The 21,772-nt window shown below is 48.1% G+C and overlaps 1 protein-coding gene across 1 annotated transcript in view; it reads right to left on the bottom strand.

Annotated features, from left to right (window-relative positions):
* The window catches only part of LOC137331233 (fibronectin type III domain-containing protein 3B-like), a 303,695-nt gene that overhangs the window by 48,757 nt on the left and 233,166 nt on the right, over positions 1-21,772 (bottom strand). Inside the window, 2 exon segments of the mRNA XM_067994877.1 lie at positions 4,506-4,786; positions 21,605-21,754. Coding sequence (XP_067850978.1) covers positions 4,506-4,786; positions 21,605-21,754 — 431 coding nt within the window.

Genomic DNA, 21,772 nt, shown 5'->3' with positions numbered 1-21,772 from the left:
GTAATGAGTCCCTTTCACCATGTACACCCACACTTGATGCCACCCATTGGGTCACTCCACAGTGGGTGTATGTGTAGTTGCACGACTATTTTGTGCAGGTGCCTGTGGTGCAGCACTGTGTTGTGGAGCTCCACGTGGCGGAGGTGGACACCGTGCCTGGCGAGGCTGGTGATGTTGCTCGTCCTCGGATGAAGTGATGAATGCAGCCATGGCACCCCCCCCATCCTGACAGTGTGAGTTTGAAGGGGTCCGCAAAGTAGGTAAATGTGTTGCACATTAATAATTTTGAGTGGAAAGGCAAAGGTGTTGCAGCCAAAACTTTGTCTGAAGTGACAGAGTGCCCTGCTGCAATAAATGAGGTTTTCCCCCCAACTGTCAAAAAATCCTTTGCATCTCCCGCTGGCTGCTGACTGAAACACGTCTGCTCCAACAGAGAGTGTTTCCCACAGCACGGGAAACACGCTGAGGATCCTTCAAAATTGCACCCCTGCCAAAATCTCCAATGAGGTCTGTCAAGTACCTCAACTAGCTAAATAAGTATCTAAATTTTCATCCTGCCGGCTTTAATTACTGGTGGGGATCCCGCATGCGAGAGCTGCACGCGCAGCCAAACGAGTCATTGGGGAACCCAGAAGTGAGCGGGTTGGAGCCAGGCTATGAACCCGCTCCGGGATTCCGTCATCTTCGGAGCCCCCCTGCCCCCAACGCACCCGCTCGGCCATCCGAAAATCGGCCCCTTGGTTACAGAAAAGAAAAAAAAGAAAGAACTTGCATTTATATAGCACCTTTCACGGCCTCAGGACGTCCCAAAGCGCTTTACAGCCAATGAAGTACTTTGGAAGTATAATCACTGTTGCACTGTAGGAAATGCAGCAACCAATTTGCGCACAGCAAGATCCCACAAACAGCAATGAAATAAATAACCAGATAATCTGTTTTTAGCGATGTTGGTCGAGGGATAAATATTGGCCCAGGACACGGGGGAGAACTCCCCTGCTCTTCTTCAAAATAGTGCCATAGGATCTTTTACATCCACCTGAGAGGGCAGACGTGGCCTGGAGGAGTCAAACAGCAGAGAACGTTCCAGATATCGGGTATTTAGGAAAGGAGGAAAGGTTCGGAGGAGATGACTTTCACCACGGACTTTGGTCCTGCATCTTGGTTCATCAATTTATAAAAGACTGTCTTCATATTGTCACAAGAGTTCATTGTACCATAGTAAGTACGCCACAGGAGGAGGCCATGCGGCCCATCAGGCCTGTGCTGGCTCTTTGAAAGAGCTATCCAATCCGACCCAACCCCCCGCTCTTTCCCCACAGCCCTGAAATTTTTTGTTCCCTTCAAGTATTTATTTAATTCCCTTTTTGAAAGTTGCTACTGAATCTGCCTCCACCGCCCACTGTCATCTCAGCTGACAGTGCATTGATTAAAAAGAAAGACAAACTTGCAAAGTGGGGAAAATTGCCAGAACCTTATGAAAAGCAGCTGCCAGTTCACTGTAGTGATTATAAGTGTGAATTGTAACACATCGATTACACCCACCTGTTGAAAGTACCGATACTGGAACAATTACTGAGGTTAACAGCTTCAGCTGAAATTTCTGACAGTCTGTTTTGTGACTCGTTTGTGCTCGTCATGGTGAAGGATGTTCGAGGTGGGGGCAATGGGACATGATCTCCCTTTCAGTGTTGGTATCAAGCATTCCCTGGCCAGGTACCCGACGCAGAGTCACGTTCGGCCCTTCAACCTCTTTTACCTTCAGCTCCCTGTTCAATCTCATCTTGAATGTCGACATAGTTTCTGCCTCAACAACTAACCCTGCGAGTGAATCCCACGGCCTTATAACTCTGAGTGGGAAGAAGTTTCTTCTGCCCCCTCTGGTCTAAATCTCTTGTATTTAATCTTGTGTCCATGGCGCCCTGGTTCTGGACCCTCAAATACTGGAAACGCTCTGCTTCTATCTACATAGAATTACATAGAGTGAACAGCACAGAAACAGGCCATTCGGCCCAACTGGTCCATGCTATGTGTTTATGCTCCACACGAGCCTCCTCCCTCTCTACTCCATCAAACACCATCAGCATATCCTTCTAATCCATTCTCCCTCATGTGTTTATCCAGCTTCCCATTAAAGGCATCTATCCTATTCGCCTCAACTACTCCTTGTGGTAGCGAGTTCCACATTCTCACCACTCTCTGGGTAAAGAAGTTTCTCCTGAATTTCCTATTGGATTTATTAGTGACTATTTTATATTTATGGCCCCTGGTCTCCCCCACAAGTGGAAACATCTTCTCCATGTCTACCCTATCAAACCCTTTCATTATCTTAAAGATTTCGATCAGGTAACCCCTTAGTCTTCCCTTTTCTCGAGAAAAGAGTCCCAGCCTGCTCAATCTTTCCTGATAGGTATAACCCCTCAGTTCTGGTATCATCCTAGTAAATCTTTTTTGTACCTTCCCCAGTGCCTCTGTATCCTTTCTATAATATGGGGACCAGAACAGTCACCGTACTCCAAGTATGGTTTAACCAAGGTTCAGCAGAAGGTATCTACTTTGTCCTAGACAGCTGAGACTTTCAAGAAGTATATCAGAGATGGGTTTTACACTGCTGGATACAGAATTATTCGACAGCACCTCCCAAACCCGTGACCTCCATCATCGAGAAATTCAAGGGCAGCAGGTGCACAGGAACACCATCACCTCCAAGTTCTCCTCCAAGTCACAAACACCATCCCGACTTGGACATATATCGGCCGATCCTTCATGGTCAGCGTGTCAAAATCCTGGAACTCCCTCCCTAACAGCACTGTGGGAGCACCTTCACCACACGGACTGCAGCGGTTCAAGACCACCACCTTCTCAAGGGGCAACTGAGTATAGGCAATAAATGCCGGCCTTGCCAGCGATGCCCACATCCCGAGATTGAATTTTTAAAAAACTTTTTGCTGCTATTCACAGCTTTCCTCTGGGGTCCCTCAAGCGAATGGTTGAATCTAGATGGTAATTGTTGGCTGTTCCACTACAGAGAGCATCACAGCTAAGCCTGTTCCTGTCCCCACTCCGAATGTACAGTTTCCAGGGATTGTTCCCACTTCTTAGCCCGGGGGTGGGCTGCTGAGAGCAACTGTAGCGGCCCCCAACTTATCAAGAAAGACTGAATGGACTGGGGCTCTTTTCTCCAGAAAAGAGGAGACTGAGGGGTGAACTGATCTTTAAGATAATGAAAGGGTTTGATAAGGTAGACATAGAGAAGGTGTTTCCACTTGTGGGGGAGACCAAAGCTAGGGGCCATAAATATAAGATAGTCATTAATAAATCCAATAGGGAATTCAGGAGAAACTTCTTTAACCAGAGAGTGGTGAGAATGCTGGCCTTTATATCTAGAGGACTAGAGTACAAGGGGGCAGAAGTTATGCTGCAGCTATACAAAACCCTGGTTAGACCGCACCTGGAGTACTGTGAGCAGTTCTGGGCACCGCACCTTCGGAAGGACATATTGGCCTTGGAGGGAGTGCAGCGTAGGTTTACTAGAATGATACCCGGACTTCAAGGGCTAAGTTACGAGGAGAGATTACACAAATTGGGGTTGTATTTTCTAGAGTTTCGAAGGTTAAGGGGTGATCTGATCGAAGTTTATAAGATATTAAGGGGAACGGATAGGGTGGATAGAGAGAAACTATTTCCGCTGGTTGGGGATTTTAGGAGTAGGGGGCACAGTCTAAAAATTAGAGCCAGACCTTTCAGGAGTGAGATTAGAAAACATTTCTACACACAAAGGGTGGTAGAAGTTTGGAACTCTCTTCTGCAAACGGCAATTGACACTAGCTCAATTGCTAAATTTAAATCTGAGATAGATAGCTTTTTGCCAATCAAAGGTATTAAGGGATATGGGCCAAAGGCAGGTATATGGAGTTAGATCACAGATCAGCCATCATCCTATCAAATGGCGGAGCAGGCATGAGGGGCTGAATGGCCTACTCCTGTTCCTATGTTCCAACAGGGAATTCAGGAGAAACTTCTTTAACCAGAGAGTGGTGAGAATGTGGAACTCGCTACCACAAGGAGTAGTTGAGGTGAATAGCATAGATGCATTAAAGGGGAAGCTGGATAAACACATGAGGGAGAAAGGAATAGAAGGATATGCTGATAGGGTGAGATGAAGAAGGTTAGGCGGAGACTCATGTGGAGCAAAAACACCGGCATGGACCAGTTGGGCCGAATGGCCTGTTTCTGTGCTGTACATTCGATGTAATTCTTCCCTACATGCGATCACTGAATCAATGTCTAGGCTCAAACATGGAGACTGTTCGCTCTAGCGCGAAGCTTCAGAATCGTATCCCGAGACAAGTAATTAACTTCGGCAGCAGAAAGGGAGAAAATCGGGGCGGGGGGGGGGGAATGGTTTTTTCTCTACAAGGACCCTCCCCCCACTCCCGATTGTGCTTTCCGGCCTCTCTCCCCCACCTCCCCGTTTGTAATTGTGAGTCCAATGATGAGAGAATTACCTGTAGGAGGTGTCTGGCATGAGATCCTGTATCACGTAGGCTGTGACGTTGTCCACTGTAAGTTGGTTCTCCCCGAGATCAATGCTGTACGAAAGGATCTCAGACCCATTATTGCACGGTGCGTCCCATTTGATGGCAAGGCACGTAGAGGCCGACGCCAGACTCGGGTCTATGTGTTCGTCGTCCAGTATGTAGAGGGTGGAGACAGCGGAAGGGACTGAGGCAGGGGTGGTGTAGCTTGCCAGACTGCTGCAGGGTCCCACACCCGCCTGGTTAGTGGCCTGAACACAAAGGGGAAAGAGAACAAACTGTCAAGAGATTGTTAAAGACCTGCCATGCGTCAAGGAGGAACATTAGGCCCAAAAGCCTCAACGCATCATGAAGGCACCTCCCCCGCGAGGCCTGGGAAGTCCCCACATGGAAGGGAACATACCCCGGATGTGCCCATCTGGCTGTCTGTTTCCTGTTGACAAAGCCAAAAGGCAGTAGAATGATGCAGCATAGATGGAGGCCATTCGGCCCATCCTGTCTCTGCCGGCTCCTTGAAAGAGCTGTCCAATTATTCCCACTCCCCCTGCTCTTTCCACAATAGCCCTGCAAATATTTCCATTTCAATTCTACCATCCAATTCCCTTTTGAAAGTTACTATTGAATCTGCTTCCACCGCCCTTTCAGGCAGCGCATTCCAGATCAGAACAACTCGCTGCGTAAAAAAAAAAATTCTCCTCCTCATTCTTTTGGCAATTATCTTCAAATTAATTAGGTTCAAATCCGCCAACCGTCTTTTGAGCTATTATAGGGTTATTGAGGCCAGTTCTCAGTTTGATGTTCCTAACCATCTCTTATTATTGGGAGACCTAAGCATAGGCCCACAGAACAGATCACCACTGAGGTTACAAAGAGTAGGAGTGAAGATGATGTTAACCAAATAGCAGAGTGTTGGTGGCGTCTGGTTTGAGTTTGAAAAGCTGTCAGATTATAGGAAGAAGGAAAGAAAAAGGAAAGAACTTGCATTTCTACAGCCCCTTTCACAACCTTGAGACATCCCAAAGCGCTTTACAGCCAATTAAGTACTTTTGAAGTGTGGTCACTGTTGCAATGAAGGAAATGCGGCAGCCAATTTACGCACAGCAAGATCCCGCAAACAGCAATGTGACAATGACCAGATAAGCTGTTCTTTTGTGATGTTGGTTGAGGTATAAATATCAGCCCCAGGACGCCAGGGAGAACTCCCCCGCTCTTCTTCGAAATAGCGGCCGTGGGATCCTGAGAGAGCGGTCGAGGCCTCGGTTTGACGTCTCATCTGAAATACGGCACCTCCGACGGTGCAGCACTCCCTCGGCACTGGCACCGGGAGTGTCGGCCTGGATTATGTGCTCAAGCCTCCGGAGCGAGGCTCCGACCCAGGACCTTCCGGCTCAGAGGCCAAGGGAGGTGAGTGCTGAGGTATTGGGAGGTGAATGCAGCAGCCCAATGAGTCTTGATTTCAATACTGAGGGAAGGAGGGACTTAAGAGGAGGAGAAGAATGTTCAGAAGAGCAAAGAAGGAATAAGAGCGTCAAGAACGAAAATCTGCCTTTGTTGTTGGGCATTTACCAAACTGGGTACCAGGCTCATTCAGGAGGGAGCTCTGCAAAGGGATGATTTATGTGGGCCCTCCTTGGTAAAATAATTTGTTCCACAACCTGCAGGTAAGAATCAGCAAAGAATTCTGTGTATTATCACTTAAAGAACAGGAAAAAAAATTGCGTCAATAACTCGGGGTGGATCATCTAATGATTCTGCACCTAATTTGGCCAATGATGCATACAGTTAGATTCTGTACTTGACATGTATGCACTTACTTGGGACTGAGGATGATATATTTTAATTATACATTTCAGGATTGTCTGAAGCCATGCCCAGATTTATAATCCAACGAAAACCTGTCGTGCGATTAGCAATGATTATATCCCTCCCCCTGCGCAGGCTGCCCGACCTCGCATTGCATCTGGGGAGAGACGTCAAGGGAACGAACTGGAGTCCAACGGCTGAACCAGAGCTTCGCAGGACCGACAGTAGCTGACTGATGGTAATGAGCACAGCCAGGTGAGGGGACAGAAGGTACGAGAGTCACTGTCGGAACCGTTCCAGCCTGCCACTCTTTATCTTCCCCTCAATTACAAGTGAAAAAAAAATAACACATTGTGTCCTTCAGCTTGACATTTGGACCAAAGAAAAAGGAACAAACAGGCAAGAGGGTTTTTTGAAACACAAGAAAGAAAAACTTGCATTTATATAAAGCCTTTCACCTCAGGACGTCCCAAAGAGCTTCACAGCCAATGAAGTACTTTTCGAAGTGTAGTCACTGTTGTAATGTAGGAAACGCGGCAGCCAATTTGCGCACAGCAAGATCCCACAAACAGCAATGTGATGATGACCGGATAATCTGTTTTTTTTTTCAGTGATGCTGGTTGAGGGATAAATATTGGCCCCAGGACACCGGGGAGAACTCCCCCAACTCTTCTTCGATAAAGTGCCGTGGGATCTTTTATGACCATCAGATCATAACAACTCGCTGCATAAAAAACACTCTCCTCATCTCCCCCCTGGTTCTTTTGCCGATTACCTTAAATCTGTGTCCTCTGGTTACTGACCCTTCCTGCACTGGAAACAGTTTCTCCTTATTTACTCTATCAGAACCCCTCATAATTTTGAACATCTCTATTAAGTCTTCTCTGCTCTAAGGAGAACAGCCCCAGTCTCTCCACATAACTGAAGTTCCTCATCCCTGGTACCATTCGAGTAAATCTCCTCTGCACCCTCTCTAAGGCCTTGACATCCTTCCTAAAGTGTGGTTCCCAGAATTGAACACAATTCTCCAGCTGAGGCCTAACCAGTGTTTTATAAAGGTTTAGCATAACTTCCTTGCTTTTGTAGTCTATGCCTCTATTAATAAAGCCCAGGATCCCATATGCTTCTTTAACAGCTTTCTCAACTTGTCCTGCCACTTTCAAAGATTTGTGTACATACACCCCCAGGTCTCTCTGTTCCTGCACCCACTTTAAAATTGTACCATTTAGTTTATATTGCCTCTCCTCATTCTTCCAATCAAAATGAATCACTTCACACTTCTCTGCGTTAAATTTCATCTGCCATGTGTCTGCCCATTTCACCAGTCTGTCTCTGTCCTCCTGAAGTCTGTTACTATCCTCCACATTGTTTACTATATTTCCGAGTTTCGTGTCATCTGCGAGCTTTGAAATTATGCCCTGTATATTCAAGTCCAGTCATTAATATATAAAAAAACTATCCATAGCTCCAATCTGTCTTTTCATTATTATCATGAAACTCTTTATCTCCCTCAGACTTCCCTTCCACCTACAATATCCAGGCTGTCAAAACCCAAGCTTGGTGTCATCTTAGCACTATTGCTTTGTTTATCTCTTGTCTCTCTTATCTTTAGTCTTGGTGGTGTTCTGCACTGTGGGCCTCGGGCCTTGGGCCCTAATCCACACCTCAGGCCTTAACCCATATTTCTAAATACAAGTAAAACATCCATCAAGCAAGACCAGATGACATGAATGTTAGAGCCATTTACAAAGTTTGCTCTCTGTCTAAAATGGAAGCAGATTTGTTATCGGTCCAGGTGATTTGAAAGGCCTGTTTTTTGGCACTTCGGCAGATATTGGCTCCTTCCTATCTGTCGACTAACAGCTCGTATATTTTTCTCTTAACATTATTTTACTCAATTTATCAGTTTACAAATAAGCCAAACTTAACAGGAAGAAATGTCAAAGGAACAAGGACAGAAAACTCCCAGCAAATGGCTGACATTCGTATACATTTTCTGAAGCCTTGCCCCATCCTTGCTTAGCCATCTCTGCTCCATGGAATCAGTCCCAGTATCTCAAATCTCTCCTCATAACTATAGTTTCCCATCCTTGGTATCACCCTGGTGAAGCTCGACGCTCTCTTATGGCTTTAAAAGTCCTTTCTATAACGAGGCACCCAAAACTGCACCCAGTACGCTAACTGGACCCAACTGGTGCTTTTAAATAGAATTACATTGAGTGTACAGTGCAAAAACAGGCCATTTGGCTCAACTGGTCTCTTTCACCCATTGTAAGATTGTACAAATTCACTATCACCTCTTCGCCATTGTACTATACACTGTCCCATCAATCATGGCCCAGACAGTAAGGAGCATGGCCTCAAAAAGATGCCTTTTTGTCAGCTTTAGAACAGAGCCTGTTACCTCATCATGCCTGCAATCTCTCGAGTCAGGCTGTCCGGTTCATAACGAAGAGCGGGCTGCCTTCTGTCGCGTACGTGTGTCAATTAAAGTGGATTCACCTAGCTCGAAACCCACTTCACTTTGGGCCTTGGTTTTGTGTCCTGGGCCAATATATATATCCCTCAACCAACATCACTAAAAACAGATTATCTGGTCATTCATCTCATTGCCGTTTGTGGATCTTGCTGTGCGCGAATTGGCTGCCGCATTTCCCTACTTTACAACAGTGATCACGCCTCAAAAGTACTTCATTGGCTGTGAAGCGCTTTGGGACGTCCTGAGGTTGTGAAAGGCGCTATATAAATGCAAGTTCTTTCTTTTCTTTTACATCCACAGTCTGGGCTTGATTTGGTCCCTGACTCTACCCCACCAACCCCCCAAAGCAAAAGGACTGAACTCGAACCCACTGCCACAACCAGTCCGTGAACTTTAATAGCTTGTCCTGAAGTAATTATTAATGGGAGAACACATTAACGTGGATCTCCAGGAGAAACGGCAGCGTCTCAAACTCATTTCTTCAAATGCAACACGAATTTGATTGCGACTGTCTCACTGCCTGAAGCTCACAGACAGTTTAATTTAATCTGCTAATAATCAGACACTGAACCAAAAGCAGCACTGAACTCAGGGTGACCTTTAGTGCAGACTTGCCCAAGTCACTACTGCTGGTTTTAACCCCGAGCTGCCCAGAAGAGAGGACAACAACTTGCATTTATACAGCGCCTTTAACGTAGTGAAACGTCCCAAGGTGCTTCACAGGAGCGATTATCAAACAAAATTTGACATCGAGCCACATAAGGAGATATTAGGACAGAAGACTAAAAGCTTGGTCAAAGGGGTAGGGTTTTAAGGAGTATCTTAAAGGAGGAGAGAGAGATAATTCCTGAGCTTAGGGCCTAGGCAGCTGATGGCATGGCCGCCAATGGTGGGGCAAATGGAGTGGGGAGGATGCGCAAGAAGCCAGTTACAAACAAGCAAGTTAATTCCCCAGGAACTTGACCCTTTTCCGTCGTCTCTGATATTAACCCATGGGGTTCCACAGGCGGATGAGGTGGCCGCCGAAAGCGGGCAGGGGCCTCGTGACTTTATGTAAATTGGACCCTGACAGTATTTTAACCGGGGCCCGAGCGGGGAATCTGCTGCAGTTTTCAGGCCAGGCTTAAAGAGGTTGGCAGCAGTCGGGAAGGAAGGAGAGGCCCCCGAAGCCTCGGTTTAACGTCTCACCCAAAAGACGGCACCACCAACAATGCAGCACTCCCTCAGTACTGCACTGGGAGCGTCAGCCTGGATTATGTGCTCAAGTCTCTGGAGTGGGACTCGAACCCATAACCTTCTAACTCAGAGGCAACAGTGCTGCCCACTGAGCCATGACTGACACTTGGCAGCGTGAATGTTTAATTGGCGTGTACAATGTCTGATATTGTCCCTTTCACACCATTGCCCAAAGCCAAAGTGACCCCCAATGTGCGACTCCCCTAACACTAGCAACTGGGTTGACATGTGACACATGAGGAGACTTTCATCCCATCGCCATGAGCTAGATCTGAACCCAGGAACCAGAGGTGAAAGCCCAACATGGGACTCACTGATCCACCCAGCTCCGCCCTCATTATTATAGGCTTTGTTTGTTGTGGAGTGCAGCTGGTGTGGGTTCAAACTCCCAGTGTGATGCGTGACACCAAGAATGCAGCAAAACCTCCCCTCTCCAGACGAGAGCAAAGTCCCAGTGAGATTTCACTGGTGGGCATGTTAGCACCGAGACACTGGGGGTCATTTTACAAGTGGGTAAGAAGGGATGGGGGTATGGTGAGAGGGTGAGAGGGTGAGAGGGTGGGTCGGTGGGGTTGAGGGATATGGTGGGAGGGTGGGTCGGTGGGTTTGGGGGATATGGTGGGAGGGTGGGTCGGTGGGGTTGAAGGATACGGTGAGAGGGTGGGTCGGTGGGATTGAGGGATATGGTGGGAGGATGGGTCGGTGGGGTTGGGGGATATGGTGGGAGGGTGGGTCGATGGGGTTGGGGGATATGGTGAGAGGGTGGGTCGGTGGGGTTGAGGGATATGGTGAGAGGGTGGGTGGGTGGGGTTGGGGGATATGGTGAGAGGGTGGGTGGGTGGGGTTGGGGGATATGGTGGGAGGGTGGGTCGGTGGGGTTGGGGGATATGGTGGGAGGGTGGGTCGGTGGGGTTGGGGGATATGGTGGGAGGGTGGGTCGGTGGGGTTGGGGGATATGGTGGGAGGGTGGGTGGGTGGGGTTGGGGGATATGGTGAGAGGGTGGGTCGGTGGGGTTGAGGGATATGGTGAGAGGGTGGGTGGGTGGGGTTGGGGGATATGGTGGGAGGGTGGGTCAGTGGGGTTGGGGGATATGGTGGGAGGGTGGGTCGGTGGGGTTGGGGGATATGGTGGGAGGGTGGGTCGGTGGGGTTGGGGGATATGGTGGGAGGGTGGGTCGGTGGGGTTGGGGGATATGGTGGGAGGGTGGGTCGGTGGGGTTGGGGGATATGGTGGGAGGGTGGGTCGGTGGGGTTGGGGGATATGGTGGGAGGGTGGGTCGGTGGGGTTGGGGGATATGGTGGGAGGGTGGGTCGGTGGGGTTGGGGGATATGGTGGGAGGGTGGGTCGGTGGGGTTGGGGGATATGGTGGGAGGGTGGGTCGGTGGGGTTGGGGGATATGGTGGGAGGGTGGGTCGGTGGGGTTGGGGGATATGGTGGGAGGGTGGGTCGGTGGGGTTGGGGGATATGGTGGGAGGGTGGGTCGGTGGGGTTGGGGGATATGGTGGGAGGGTGGGTGGGTGGGGTTGGGGGATATGGTGGGAGGGTGGGTCGATGGGGTTGGGGGATATGGTGGGAGGGTGGGTGGGTGGGGTTGGGGGATATGGTGGGAGGGGGGTCGATGGGGTTGGGGGATATGGTGGGAGGGTGGGTCGATGATTTCTAAAAAGGGACAGGTTCATTGGGCCTGAATGCCCATTCCCTATTGCTAAAAATTGTTCCGTTCTCAGAACTCCCAGGGTGAATGCTGCAATAAGTGTCCAGATTTTAGCAATGTGAGTCATCTCCTTTTCACTTGAAGTTTCTAAAGCACATTTCTATTAATATTGATGTAAGAATTACAGGTGAATATAAGAATAAGCAAATGTGAGTATAATTACAGCGGCTGTCATCAGGGCAGCTAGGTACCGTTCTGAGTGATGCTAAGAATACTGATCAGGCCCTGAGGGCCTGTAACGGCCGTGCACCTGAAAAAAATAACATTCTAATTCTCGCTATTAATCTACATGACCATCGAAGTTCTCCGTGCTTGGTTTATAATTACCTTCACCACCTTCGATACTTTCTAATTGTCTTTTAAATTTCTGATATCTTCTTTCTCAACCATGGCTCGTTGGACAGCACTCTCGCCTCTGGGTCAGGAGGTGGTGGGTTCTGAGCCCCACTCCAGAGACTTGAGCACATAATCCAGGCTGACACACTCCCGGTGCAGTACTGAGGGAGTGCTGCACTGTTGGAGGTGCCGTCTTTTGGATGAGATGTTAAACTGAGACTCAGTCTGCCCTCTCAGGTGGACGTTAAAAAGATCCCACGGCCACTATTTTAAAGGAGAGCAGGGGAGTTCTCCCCGGTGACCTGGGCCAATATTTATCCCTCAACCGACATTATTAAAAACAGATTATCTGGTCATTATCACTTTGCTGTTTGTGGGATCTTGCTGTGCGCAAATCGACCGCCGCGTTCCCTACATTACAACAGTGACTACACTTCAAAAGTAATTAGTTGGCTGTAAAGCGCTTTGGGACGTCCTGAGGTCATGAAAGGTGCTATATAAATGTAAGTCTTTCTTTATAGTAATGTAAATCGGGCGGTTTCTATAATGGCGACAAGTTGAAAATCCAGCTCCACTGACTCCTCACTGTCGTACAGTTCCAAAGGCTCCAGTGATTCTTTGCAACCTCACCCAAATGACCATTATTCAACCGTGAGCTGCATCACTGAGTGACAGTGGGAAATTTGATCACAGTCAAATCCAATCGTCCGTCGGCACAGGGGTCACTTGATAAAGAAAGAACCTGCATTTATATAGCACCTTTCACAGCCTCGGGACGTCCCAAAGTGCTTTACAGCCAATGAAGTACTTTTTGAAGTGTAGTCACTGTTGTAATGTAGGAAACGCAGTAGCCAATTTGCGCACAGCAAGATCCCACAAACAGCAATGAAATAATTGACCAGATAATGTGTGTTTTATTTGGTGGCGTTGGTTGAGGGAGAAATATTATCCAGGACACTGAGGAGAACTCCTTCTGAACAGGCAGTCAAGGCCTCGGTTTAACGTCCCATCTGAAAGATGGCACTTCCGACAGTGTAGCACTCCCTCGGTACTGCACTCAAGGGTCAGCCTAGATTATAGGCTCAAATCCTGAGGTGAGAATGCTAACAGGAGCACGACAATTGACATCGGCGTTCCTGGGCTGGGGAAAGGAAAAATCATCCAGAGCTCCGACCTTGTTACCCCTACCAGGGGAGGACAGGATCGACCTTATCTGCGATGTCTGCCTCTACAACAACAACTTGCATTTATGTAGAGCCTTTAACGTAGTAAATCGTCCCAAGGCGCTGCACAGGAGCGTAAATGAGGCACAAATTTGACACTGACCCACATAAGGAGACATTAGGACAGGTGACCAAAAGCTTGGTCAAAGAGGTAGGTTTTTAAGGAGCGTCTTAAAGGAGAGAGGGGTAGAGAGGCGGAGAGGTTTAGGGAGGGAATTCCAGAGATTAGGGGCCTAGCAATACTCACCATGTGAGCTCGCACACGACTATTGGAGGGAGCACTAGGTAGTGTTGGAACTGTACCCCAGCAAGGAGACACTGACCAGGAAATTCCTGGGAGTAGGATGTCCCGGCCAATGTTTTAGAAAAGCTTCTAAGAAAACAGGAACAGATGTGTGAATAAAAGTTAGGAGGCACAGTGGTAGTGTGAATGGGAGCAGGAAGTTACAAAGGGACAATGGAGAGGGTGCAAAGGAGATTTATTAAAATGGTACCAGGGATGAGAGGCTTCAGTTATGTGGAGAGTCCAGACAAACTGGGATTGTTCTCCTCAGAGTAGAGAAGATTAAGGGGAGATTTAGTAGACGTGTTCAAAATTACGGTTTTCGTAGAGTAGATAAGGAGAAACTGTTTCCAGCGGCAGGAGGGTCGGTAACCAGAGGACACAGATTTAAGATAATTGGCAAAAGAACCAGAGGGGAGATAAGGAGACATTTTTTTACGCAGAAAGTTGTGATGATCTGGAATGCTCTGCCTGAAAGGGCGGTGGAAGCAGATTAAATAGGAACTTTCAAAAGGGAACTGGATAATTACCTGAAAAGGAAAAATTTGCAGGGCTATGGGGAAAGAGCAGGGGGAGTGGGACTAATTGGATAGCTCCTTCAAAGAGCTGGCACAGGGACGATGGGCCGAATGGCCTCCTTCTGTGCTGCATGATTCTATAACATAGACAGATTAAGTGAGTGGGCAAAACTATGATGGAGTTCAATGTAAGGAACTATGGGGCCATCCACTTTATATCTGAAAAAGACAAATTGGAATTTTTTCTTAATGGTAAGAAACTAGGAACTGTGGAGGGGCAAAGGGATTTGGGAGTCCAAGTACAGAAATCACTAAAAGCTAGTGCACAGGTACAAAAAGTAATCAAAAAGGCTAATGGAATGTTAGCCTTTATCTCAAGGGGGCTAGAATACAAAGGGGTGAAGTTGTGCTAGGTTGTTAAGGGAAGTAAGGGTGGAAATTGCAGAGATACTGATTAAAACCTTCCAATCCTCCTTAGATATGGGGGTGGTTCCAGAGGACTGGAGAATTGCAGATGTTACAATCTTGTTCAAAAAAGGGTGTAAGGATAAACCCGGCAACTACAGGCCAGTCAGTTTAACCTCGGTGGTGAGGAAGCTTTTAGAAACGATAATCCGGGACAAAATTAATAGTCACTTGGGCAAGTGTGGATTAATAAAGGAAAGCCAGCACGGATTTGTTAAAGGCAATTCGTGTTTAACTAAGTTGATTGAGTTTTTTGATGAGGTAACAGAGAGGTTTGATGAGGGCAATGTGGTTGATGTGTATATGGACTTTCAAAAGGCGTTTGATAAAGTGCCACATAATAGGCTTGTCAATAAAATTGAAGTCCATGCAATAAAAGGGGCAGTGGCAGCATGGATACGAAATTGGCAAAGGGACAGGAAACAGAGAGTAGTGGTGAACGGTTGTTTTTTGGACTGGAGGGAGGTGTACAGTGGTGTTCCCCAGGGGTCGGTGCTGGGACCACTGCTTTTCTTGATATATATCAATGACTTAGACTTGGGTGTACAGGCCACAATTTCAAAATTTGCAGATGACACAAAACTTGGAAGTGTAGTGAACAGTGAGGAGGATAGTGACAGACTTCAAGAGGATATAGACAGGCTGGTGGAATGGGCGGACACGTGGCAGATGAATTGTAACGCTGAGAAGTGTGAAGTGATACGTTTTGGTAGGAAGAACGAGGAGAGGCAATATAAACTAAAGGGTACAACTCGAAATGGGGTGCAGGAACAGAGAGACCTGGGGGTATATGTACACAGGTTGTTGAAGGTGGCAGGGCAGGTTGATAAAGCAGTTAAAAAAGCATACGGGATCCTGGACTTTATAAATAGAAGCAGAGAGTACAAAAGCAGGGAAGTTATGATGAACCTTTATAAAACATTGGTTCAGCCACAACTGGAGTATTGTGTCCAATTCTGGGCACCGCACTTCAGGAAAGATGTGAAGGCCTTAGAGAGGGTGCAGAAGAGATTCACTGGAATGGTTCCAGGGATGAGGGACTTCAGTTACGTGGATAGACTGGAGAAGCTGGGATTGTTATCCCAAGAGCAGAGAAGATTGAGAGGAGATTTGATAGAGGTGTTCAAAATCATGAAGGGCCTAGACAAAGTAAATAAAGAAAAACTGTTCCCATTGGTGGAAGGGTCGCGAACCAGAGGACACAGGTGAAAGGTGATTGGCAAAAGAACCAAAGGCGATGTGAGGAAAAACTTTTTTACGCAGCGAGTAGTTATGATCTGGAATGCGCTGCCTGAGAAGGTGGTGGAAGCAGATTGAATCGTAACTTTCAAAAAGGAATTGGATAAATATTTGAAGGGAAAAAATTTGCAAGGCTACGGAGAAAGAGCGGGGGAATGGGACTAACTGGGTTGCTCTTACAAAGAGCCGACACGGGCTCGATGGGCTAAATGGCCTCCTTCCGTGTTGTAACCATTCTATGATTCTATGCTACCGTTATATAAAGCTCTGGTTAGACCCCATCTGGAGATACTGCGTTCAGTTCTGGGCACCGCACCTCAGGAAGGATATACTGGCCTTGGAGGGAGTGCGGTGCAGATTCACCAGAATAATACCAGGGCTTAAAGGGTTAAATTATGAGGCCAGGTTGCAGAGACTACGCTTGTATTCCCTCGAATGTAGAAGATTAGGGGGGTGATCTTTAAAATGATAAAGGGTTTTGATAGGGTAGATAGAAAGAAACTATTTCCTCTGGTGGGGGAGTCCAGAACAAGGGGGGGTCACAATTTTAAAATTAGAGCCAGGCCATTTGGGAGTGTAATGAGGAAACACTTTTTCACACATGGGGCAGTGTAAATCTGGAACTCTCTCCCCCAAAAGCCTATTGAGGCTGGGGGTCAATTGGAGATTTCAAGACTGAGATTAATTTTTGTTGACTAAGGGTCTTAAGGGTTATGGAACCAAGGCGGGTAAATGGAGTTAAGGTAAGGATCAGTCATGATCCAATAGAATGAGCGGAACAGGCTCGAGGGGCTGAACGGCCTCCTCCCATCCCCCCACGTAACAAACACCACAAAGATTGTGTGACAGATTGGACTCGAGGAGCAGCCAGCAGAGCTTGAAAATAAATGAAATGACTTGTGCCGGATTCCTGGAGGTGGGTGAATGGAGACAGGGGGCTGCGATTGTGTTTAATGGGCCCTGACCATCGATTTCACTTTTCCTAAATTGACACAATTACTTTCTGAATGAAATGTTATTGGCTTCGCATCAGGAAAACAAACTGGAACCAAAATTAATGATGGAGGTAACACAAAGCCGGTATAAATTCGCCTCTTTTTATTTTTAAGAATAAACATATGTTTAAAGGGCATTTCAAAGCTGGCCTGTGTGTCATGCAGCATCGCCTGCTAACTCGTTTGGTGAAACCCATTTATTATGGTAAATGGAGACATATTCAGAACATCAGCTCCTCAGATTTTAACAGCCATTAGTTACCACCTGCTGCCTATTGATGAATACACACTGGAGGCTGTAATACATCGAGTGAAAATGACAGCGTTCCCTCAACCTGTCACAATTACATATTAACAACATTTGTAGCTAAAAATAAATAAATAACTGAATTGGAAAGCTGGGTGAGGTGAGTTTGAAGGTGGGCATGTAATACGGCAGACCTGTACCCCCCCAGTACTGTACCCCAGTGTTATACAGTGACAGACCTGTACCCCCCAGTACTGTACCCCAGTGTTATACAGTGACAGACCTGTACCCCCCAGCATTGTACCCCAGTGTTATACAGCGACAGACCTGTACCCACCAGTACTGTACCCCAGTGTTATACAGTGACAGACCTGTCCCCACCAGTACTGTACCCCAGTGTTATACAGTGACAGACCTGTACCCACCAGTACTGTCCCCCAGTGTTACAGTGACAGACCTGTACCCCCCAGTTCTGCACTCCAGTGTTATACAGTGACAGACCTGTACCCCCCAGTTCTGTACCCCAGTGTTATACAGTGACAGACCATTTTTTTTATTCGTTCATGGGATGTGGGCATCGCTGGCGAGGCCAGCATTTATTGCCCATCCCTAATTGCCCTTGAGAAGGTGGTGGTGAGCCGCCTTCTTGAACCGCTGCAGTCCATGTGGTGACGGTTCTCCCACAGTGCTGTTAGGAAGGGAGTTCCAGGATTTTGTCCCAGCAACGATGCAGGAACGTCGATATATTTCCAAGTCGGGATGGTGTGTGACTTGGAGGGGAACGTGCAGGTGGTGTTGTTCCCATGTACCTGCTGCTCTTGTCCTTCTAGGTGGTAAAGGTCACGTGTTTGGGAGGTGCTGTTGAAGAAGCCTTGGCGAGTTGCTGCAGTGCATCCTGTGGATGGTACACACTGCAGCCACAGTGCGCCGGTGGTGAAGGGAGTGAATATTTAGGGTGGTGGATGGGGTGCCAATCAAGTGGGCTGCTTTGTCCTGAAAGGTGTCGAGCTTCTTGAGTGTTGTTGGAGCTGCACTCATCCAGGCAAGTGGAGAGTATTCCATCACACTCCTGACTTGTAGATGGTGGAAAGGTTTTGGGGAGTCAGGAGGTGAGTCACTCGCCGCAGAATACCCAGCCTCTGACCTGCTCTTGTAGCCACGGTATTTATATGGCTGGTCCAGTTAAGTTTCTGGTCAATGGTGACCCCCAGGATGTTGATGGTGGGGGATTCGGCGATGGTAATGCCGTTGAATGTGAAGGGGAGTTGGTTAGACTCTCTCTTGTTGGAGAAGGTCGTTGCCTGGCACTTATCTGGCGCGAATGTTACTTGCCACTTATGAGCTCAAGCCTGGATGTTGTCCAGGTCTTGCTGCATGTGGGCTCAGACTGCTTCATTATCTGAGGGGTTGCGAATGGAACTGAACACTGTGCAATCATCAGCGAACATCCCCATTTCTTACCTTATGATAGAGGGAAGGTCATTGATGAAGCAGCTGAGATGGTTGGGCCGAGGACACTGCCCTGAGGAACTCCTGCAGCAATGTCCTCGGGCTGAGATGATTGGCCTCCAACAACCACTACCATCTTCCTTTGTGCTAGGTATGACTCCAGCCACTGGAGAGTTTTCCCCCTGATTTCCATTGACTTCAATTTTACTAGGGCTCCTTGGTGCCACACTCGGTCAAATGCTGCCTTGATGTCAAGGGCAGTCACTCTCATCTCACCTCTGGAATTCAGCTCTTTTGTCCATGTTTGGACCAAGGCTGTAATGAGGTCTGGAGCAGAGTGGTCCTGGCAGAACACAAACTGAGCATCGGTGAGCAGGTTATTGGTGAGTAAGTGCCGCTAAAGCCTTTACCCACCAGTACTGTACCCCAGTGTTATACAGTGACAGACCTGTACCCACCAGTACTGTACCCCAGTGTTATACAGTGACAGACCTGTACCCACCAGTACTGTACCCCAGTGTTATACAGTGACAGACCTGTACCCACCAGTACTGTACCCTAGTGTTATACAGTGACAGACCTGTACCCACCAGTACTGTACCCCAGTGTTATATGTTGTAGATATTTTAACCTCCCACGCACATCCCATTCCCATTGGGTATTCGGGAGGAGGGGGGGTTAAAATCGGGGCGTCAGTCCGCGCTGAGCTCAGTCAGAGTGACGGGAGGGGAGCTGCTATTATGCTCCTCAGTGCCCTGGTCAGGGACGGGGAAACGGCCCAGGGTTCCCGATCACGGTCGAATAGCTCCCGCTGGAAGGGGGCGGGTCCCAAGGCAAGGACAAAACAATTACTTTAATGCAGCAAAACATCCCAAGGTGCTTCACAGGAGCAATTATCAAACAAAATGTTGTCACCGAGCCGTGTCAGGAGTGCAGCCAGAGCCCAGGAAAGGAGTTTACCACCTTCAGGAAGGGAGGGGAGAAAGACGACAGAAAAGAAAGGCTTCACGAGAAATATAATCTGCACCAATTATCCGTTACACTCGATCAGTGATATTCTGTAAATGACACATTAAAAAAAAAGCTGTTTTTGTGGATCTGCGCACTGCGGTACCCGAAACCAGCTCGTACTATATCATGATCCACTGCGCGTCTGATTGGCAGCGGAGTCACTCCTTTCTAAATTGCTTTTCAAAAATATTCTTACTTGAGCATCAATCATTGACCACGTTGCATGTGAAATAATGGCCTTAATGTGTTTCCCATTAACTCCCGATTACTGCCGCTTGCTTTCTTCTTTAATCTGACGCACCGACCCCTTTGAACTGGCACTCGAAGCGATAATCAAAGGCCTGCGGTGGGAAGTGGTCACAGAATGCACCTGAGGGAGGCCGTTCGGCCCATCTCGCTGGAGTTCACGTTGACACCTGCTGTTCCCATCTCAGCGTCCAACTGAATGACTCTGGAGCTTTCGCCTCCGGTCACTTTGTGTGGGAAGTGCTTCCCGACAACGCACGGAACAGTAAAGGGGGATGGGCCGTGATGGCGTTCCAGCTTGCTCGGTGTCAGCCAGTGGCTCAGTGGGTAGCATTCTCGCCTCTCAGTCAGAGGGTTGTGGGTTCGAGTCCCACTTCAGAGACTTTGAGCCCATAATGCGGGGCGACACTCCCCAGTGCCAGTACTGAGGGAGTGCTGCACTGTCGGTAGGCGCCGTCTTTCGGATGAGACATTAAATTGAGCCCTTGGGTGCACGTGAAAGATCCCACGGCACTAATTTGAATAAGAGCAGGGGAGTTTCTTCCTGGTGTCTTTGCCAATATTTATCTCTCATTCAACATCACTTAAAAACAGATTACCTGGTCATTCATTGGGTGGGAAAGTGGAGTTAAGGTCAAAGATCAGCCATGATCTGATTGAATGGCGGAGCAGGCTCGAGGGGCCGGATGGCCTACTCCTATTTCTTATGTTCTTAATCTCATTGCTGTTTGTGGGATCTTGCTGTGCGCAAATTGGCTGCCGTGTTTCCTACATTACAACAGTGACTACGCTTCAAAGGTACTTCATTGTCTGTAAAGCGCTTTTGGGACGCCCTGAGGATGTGAAAGGTGCTATATAAATGCAAGTTCCTTTCTTTCTTTTTGAAGGCAGCAGATGTTGTCCTGAACCTGGAGCTCGGGGCCCAGTTGCCACTTCACTCACACCAAGAGCTCGCTGAGTTCGAAGACGTGGGCACACACCCTCCCTCCGCACCTTCACTCCGCGCACAACGTGTGAACACCATTTTCATCTCTCAGTAAACAAGAAAAAACTTTACTCAGCCATTTCCCACTGATCCCCTCTCTGAGGCGCCTGCTATTTTTAATCCAATTCTCCCCTCTCCCGAAGGTGTCGACTCCTCGCCCTGTATACGGTTCCACCGCTGCTCCCAGACGTCGACCACCGCCTGCCACCCTCCCCCGATGACCTTATGTGAGCGAGCACCCGACCGGGGAGTGGCGGCTGGTCGACCGTGGGGGGAAGAGAGCGATCCAATCCTGACCTCACCTGATGTCCACAATGCACACATCCTCCAGCAGGAAAGAAAGAACTCCCATTTCTACAGCGCCTTTCACCACCTCAGGACGTCCCAAAGCGCTTTACAGTCAATGAAGTACTTTTTGAAGTATAGTCACTGTTGTAATGTAGGAAACGGGGCAGCCAATTTGCGCACAGAAAGATCCCACAAACAGCAATGTGATAAATGACTAGATAATCTGTTTTTTTTTCAGTGATGTTGGTTGAGGGATAAATATCGGCCCCAGGACACCAAGGAGAACCCCCCTGCTCATCTTCAAATAGTGGCCTTGAGATCTTTTACATCCACCTGAGGGGGCAGACGGGGCCCTCAGTTTAACGTCTCATCCAAAAGACGGGATGAAAGGGGTCAGTGGACAGTGATCAGGAGAAGGGACTGCCTGACATGTCCCTTTATAGCAGAGGGAGAGCAAGGTTAACTGTGGAGACCCAGTGATGGGCTGGCTGAGCACAGGAGCTGGTTTCCATTCGCTGTGGGATCACACTGTGCAGTTTTAAACCCCTTACCTGTAGTCGACAGCAGTAATGTGCAGCTGGGGTGAGGTTGTCGATCTCAAATTCTGTCTCCATACCGCAGTAGACAAGCTCCATGGACTCTTCCTCCTCTCCCCATTCCAGTCTGTACTCCGATATGTCGGCAGCGTAATTTTCAGGGCTCTGTAAACACACGCAGAC

Source organism: Heptranchias perlo, chromosome 13 (genome assembly GCF_035084215.1).
Source record: "Heptranchias perlo isolate sHepPer1 chromosome 13, sHepPer1.hap1, whole genome shotgun sequence".
NCBI lineage: Eukaryota > Metazoa > Chordata > Chondrichthyes > Hexanchiformes > Hexanchidae > Heptranchias > Heptranchias perlo.
This window is presented reverse-complemented; position numbering and strand designations above follow the sequence as displayed.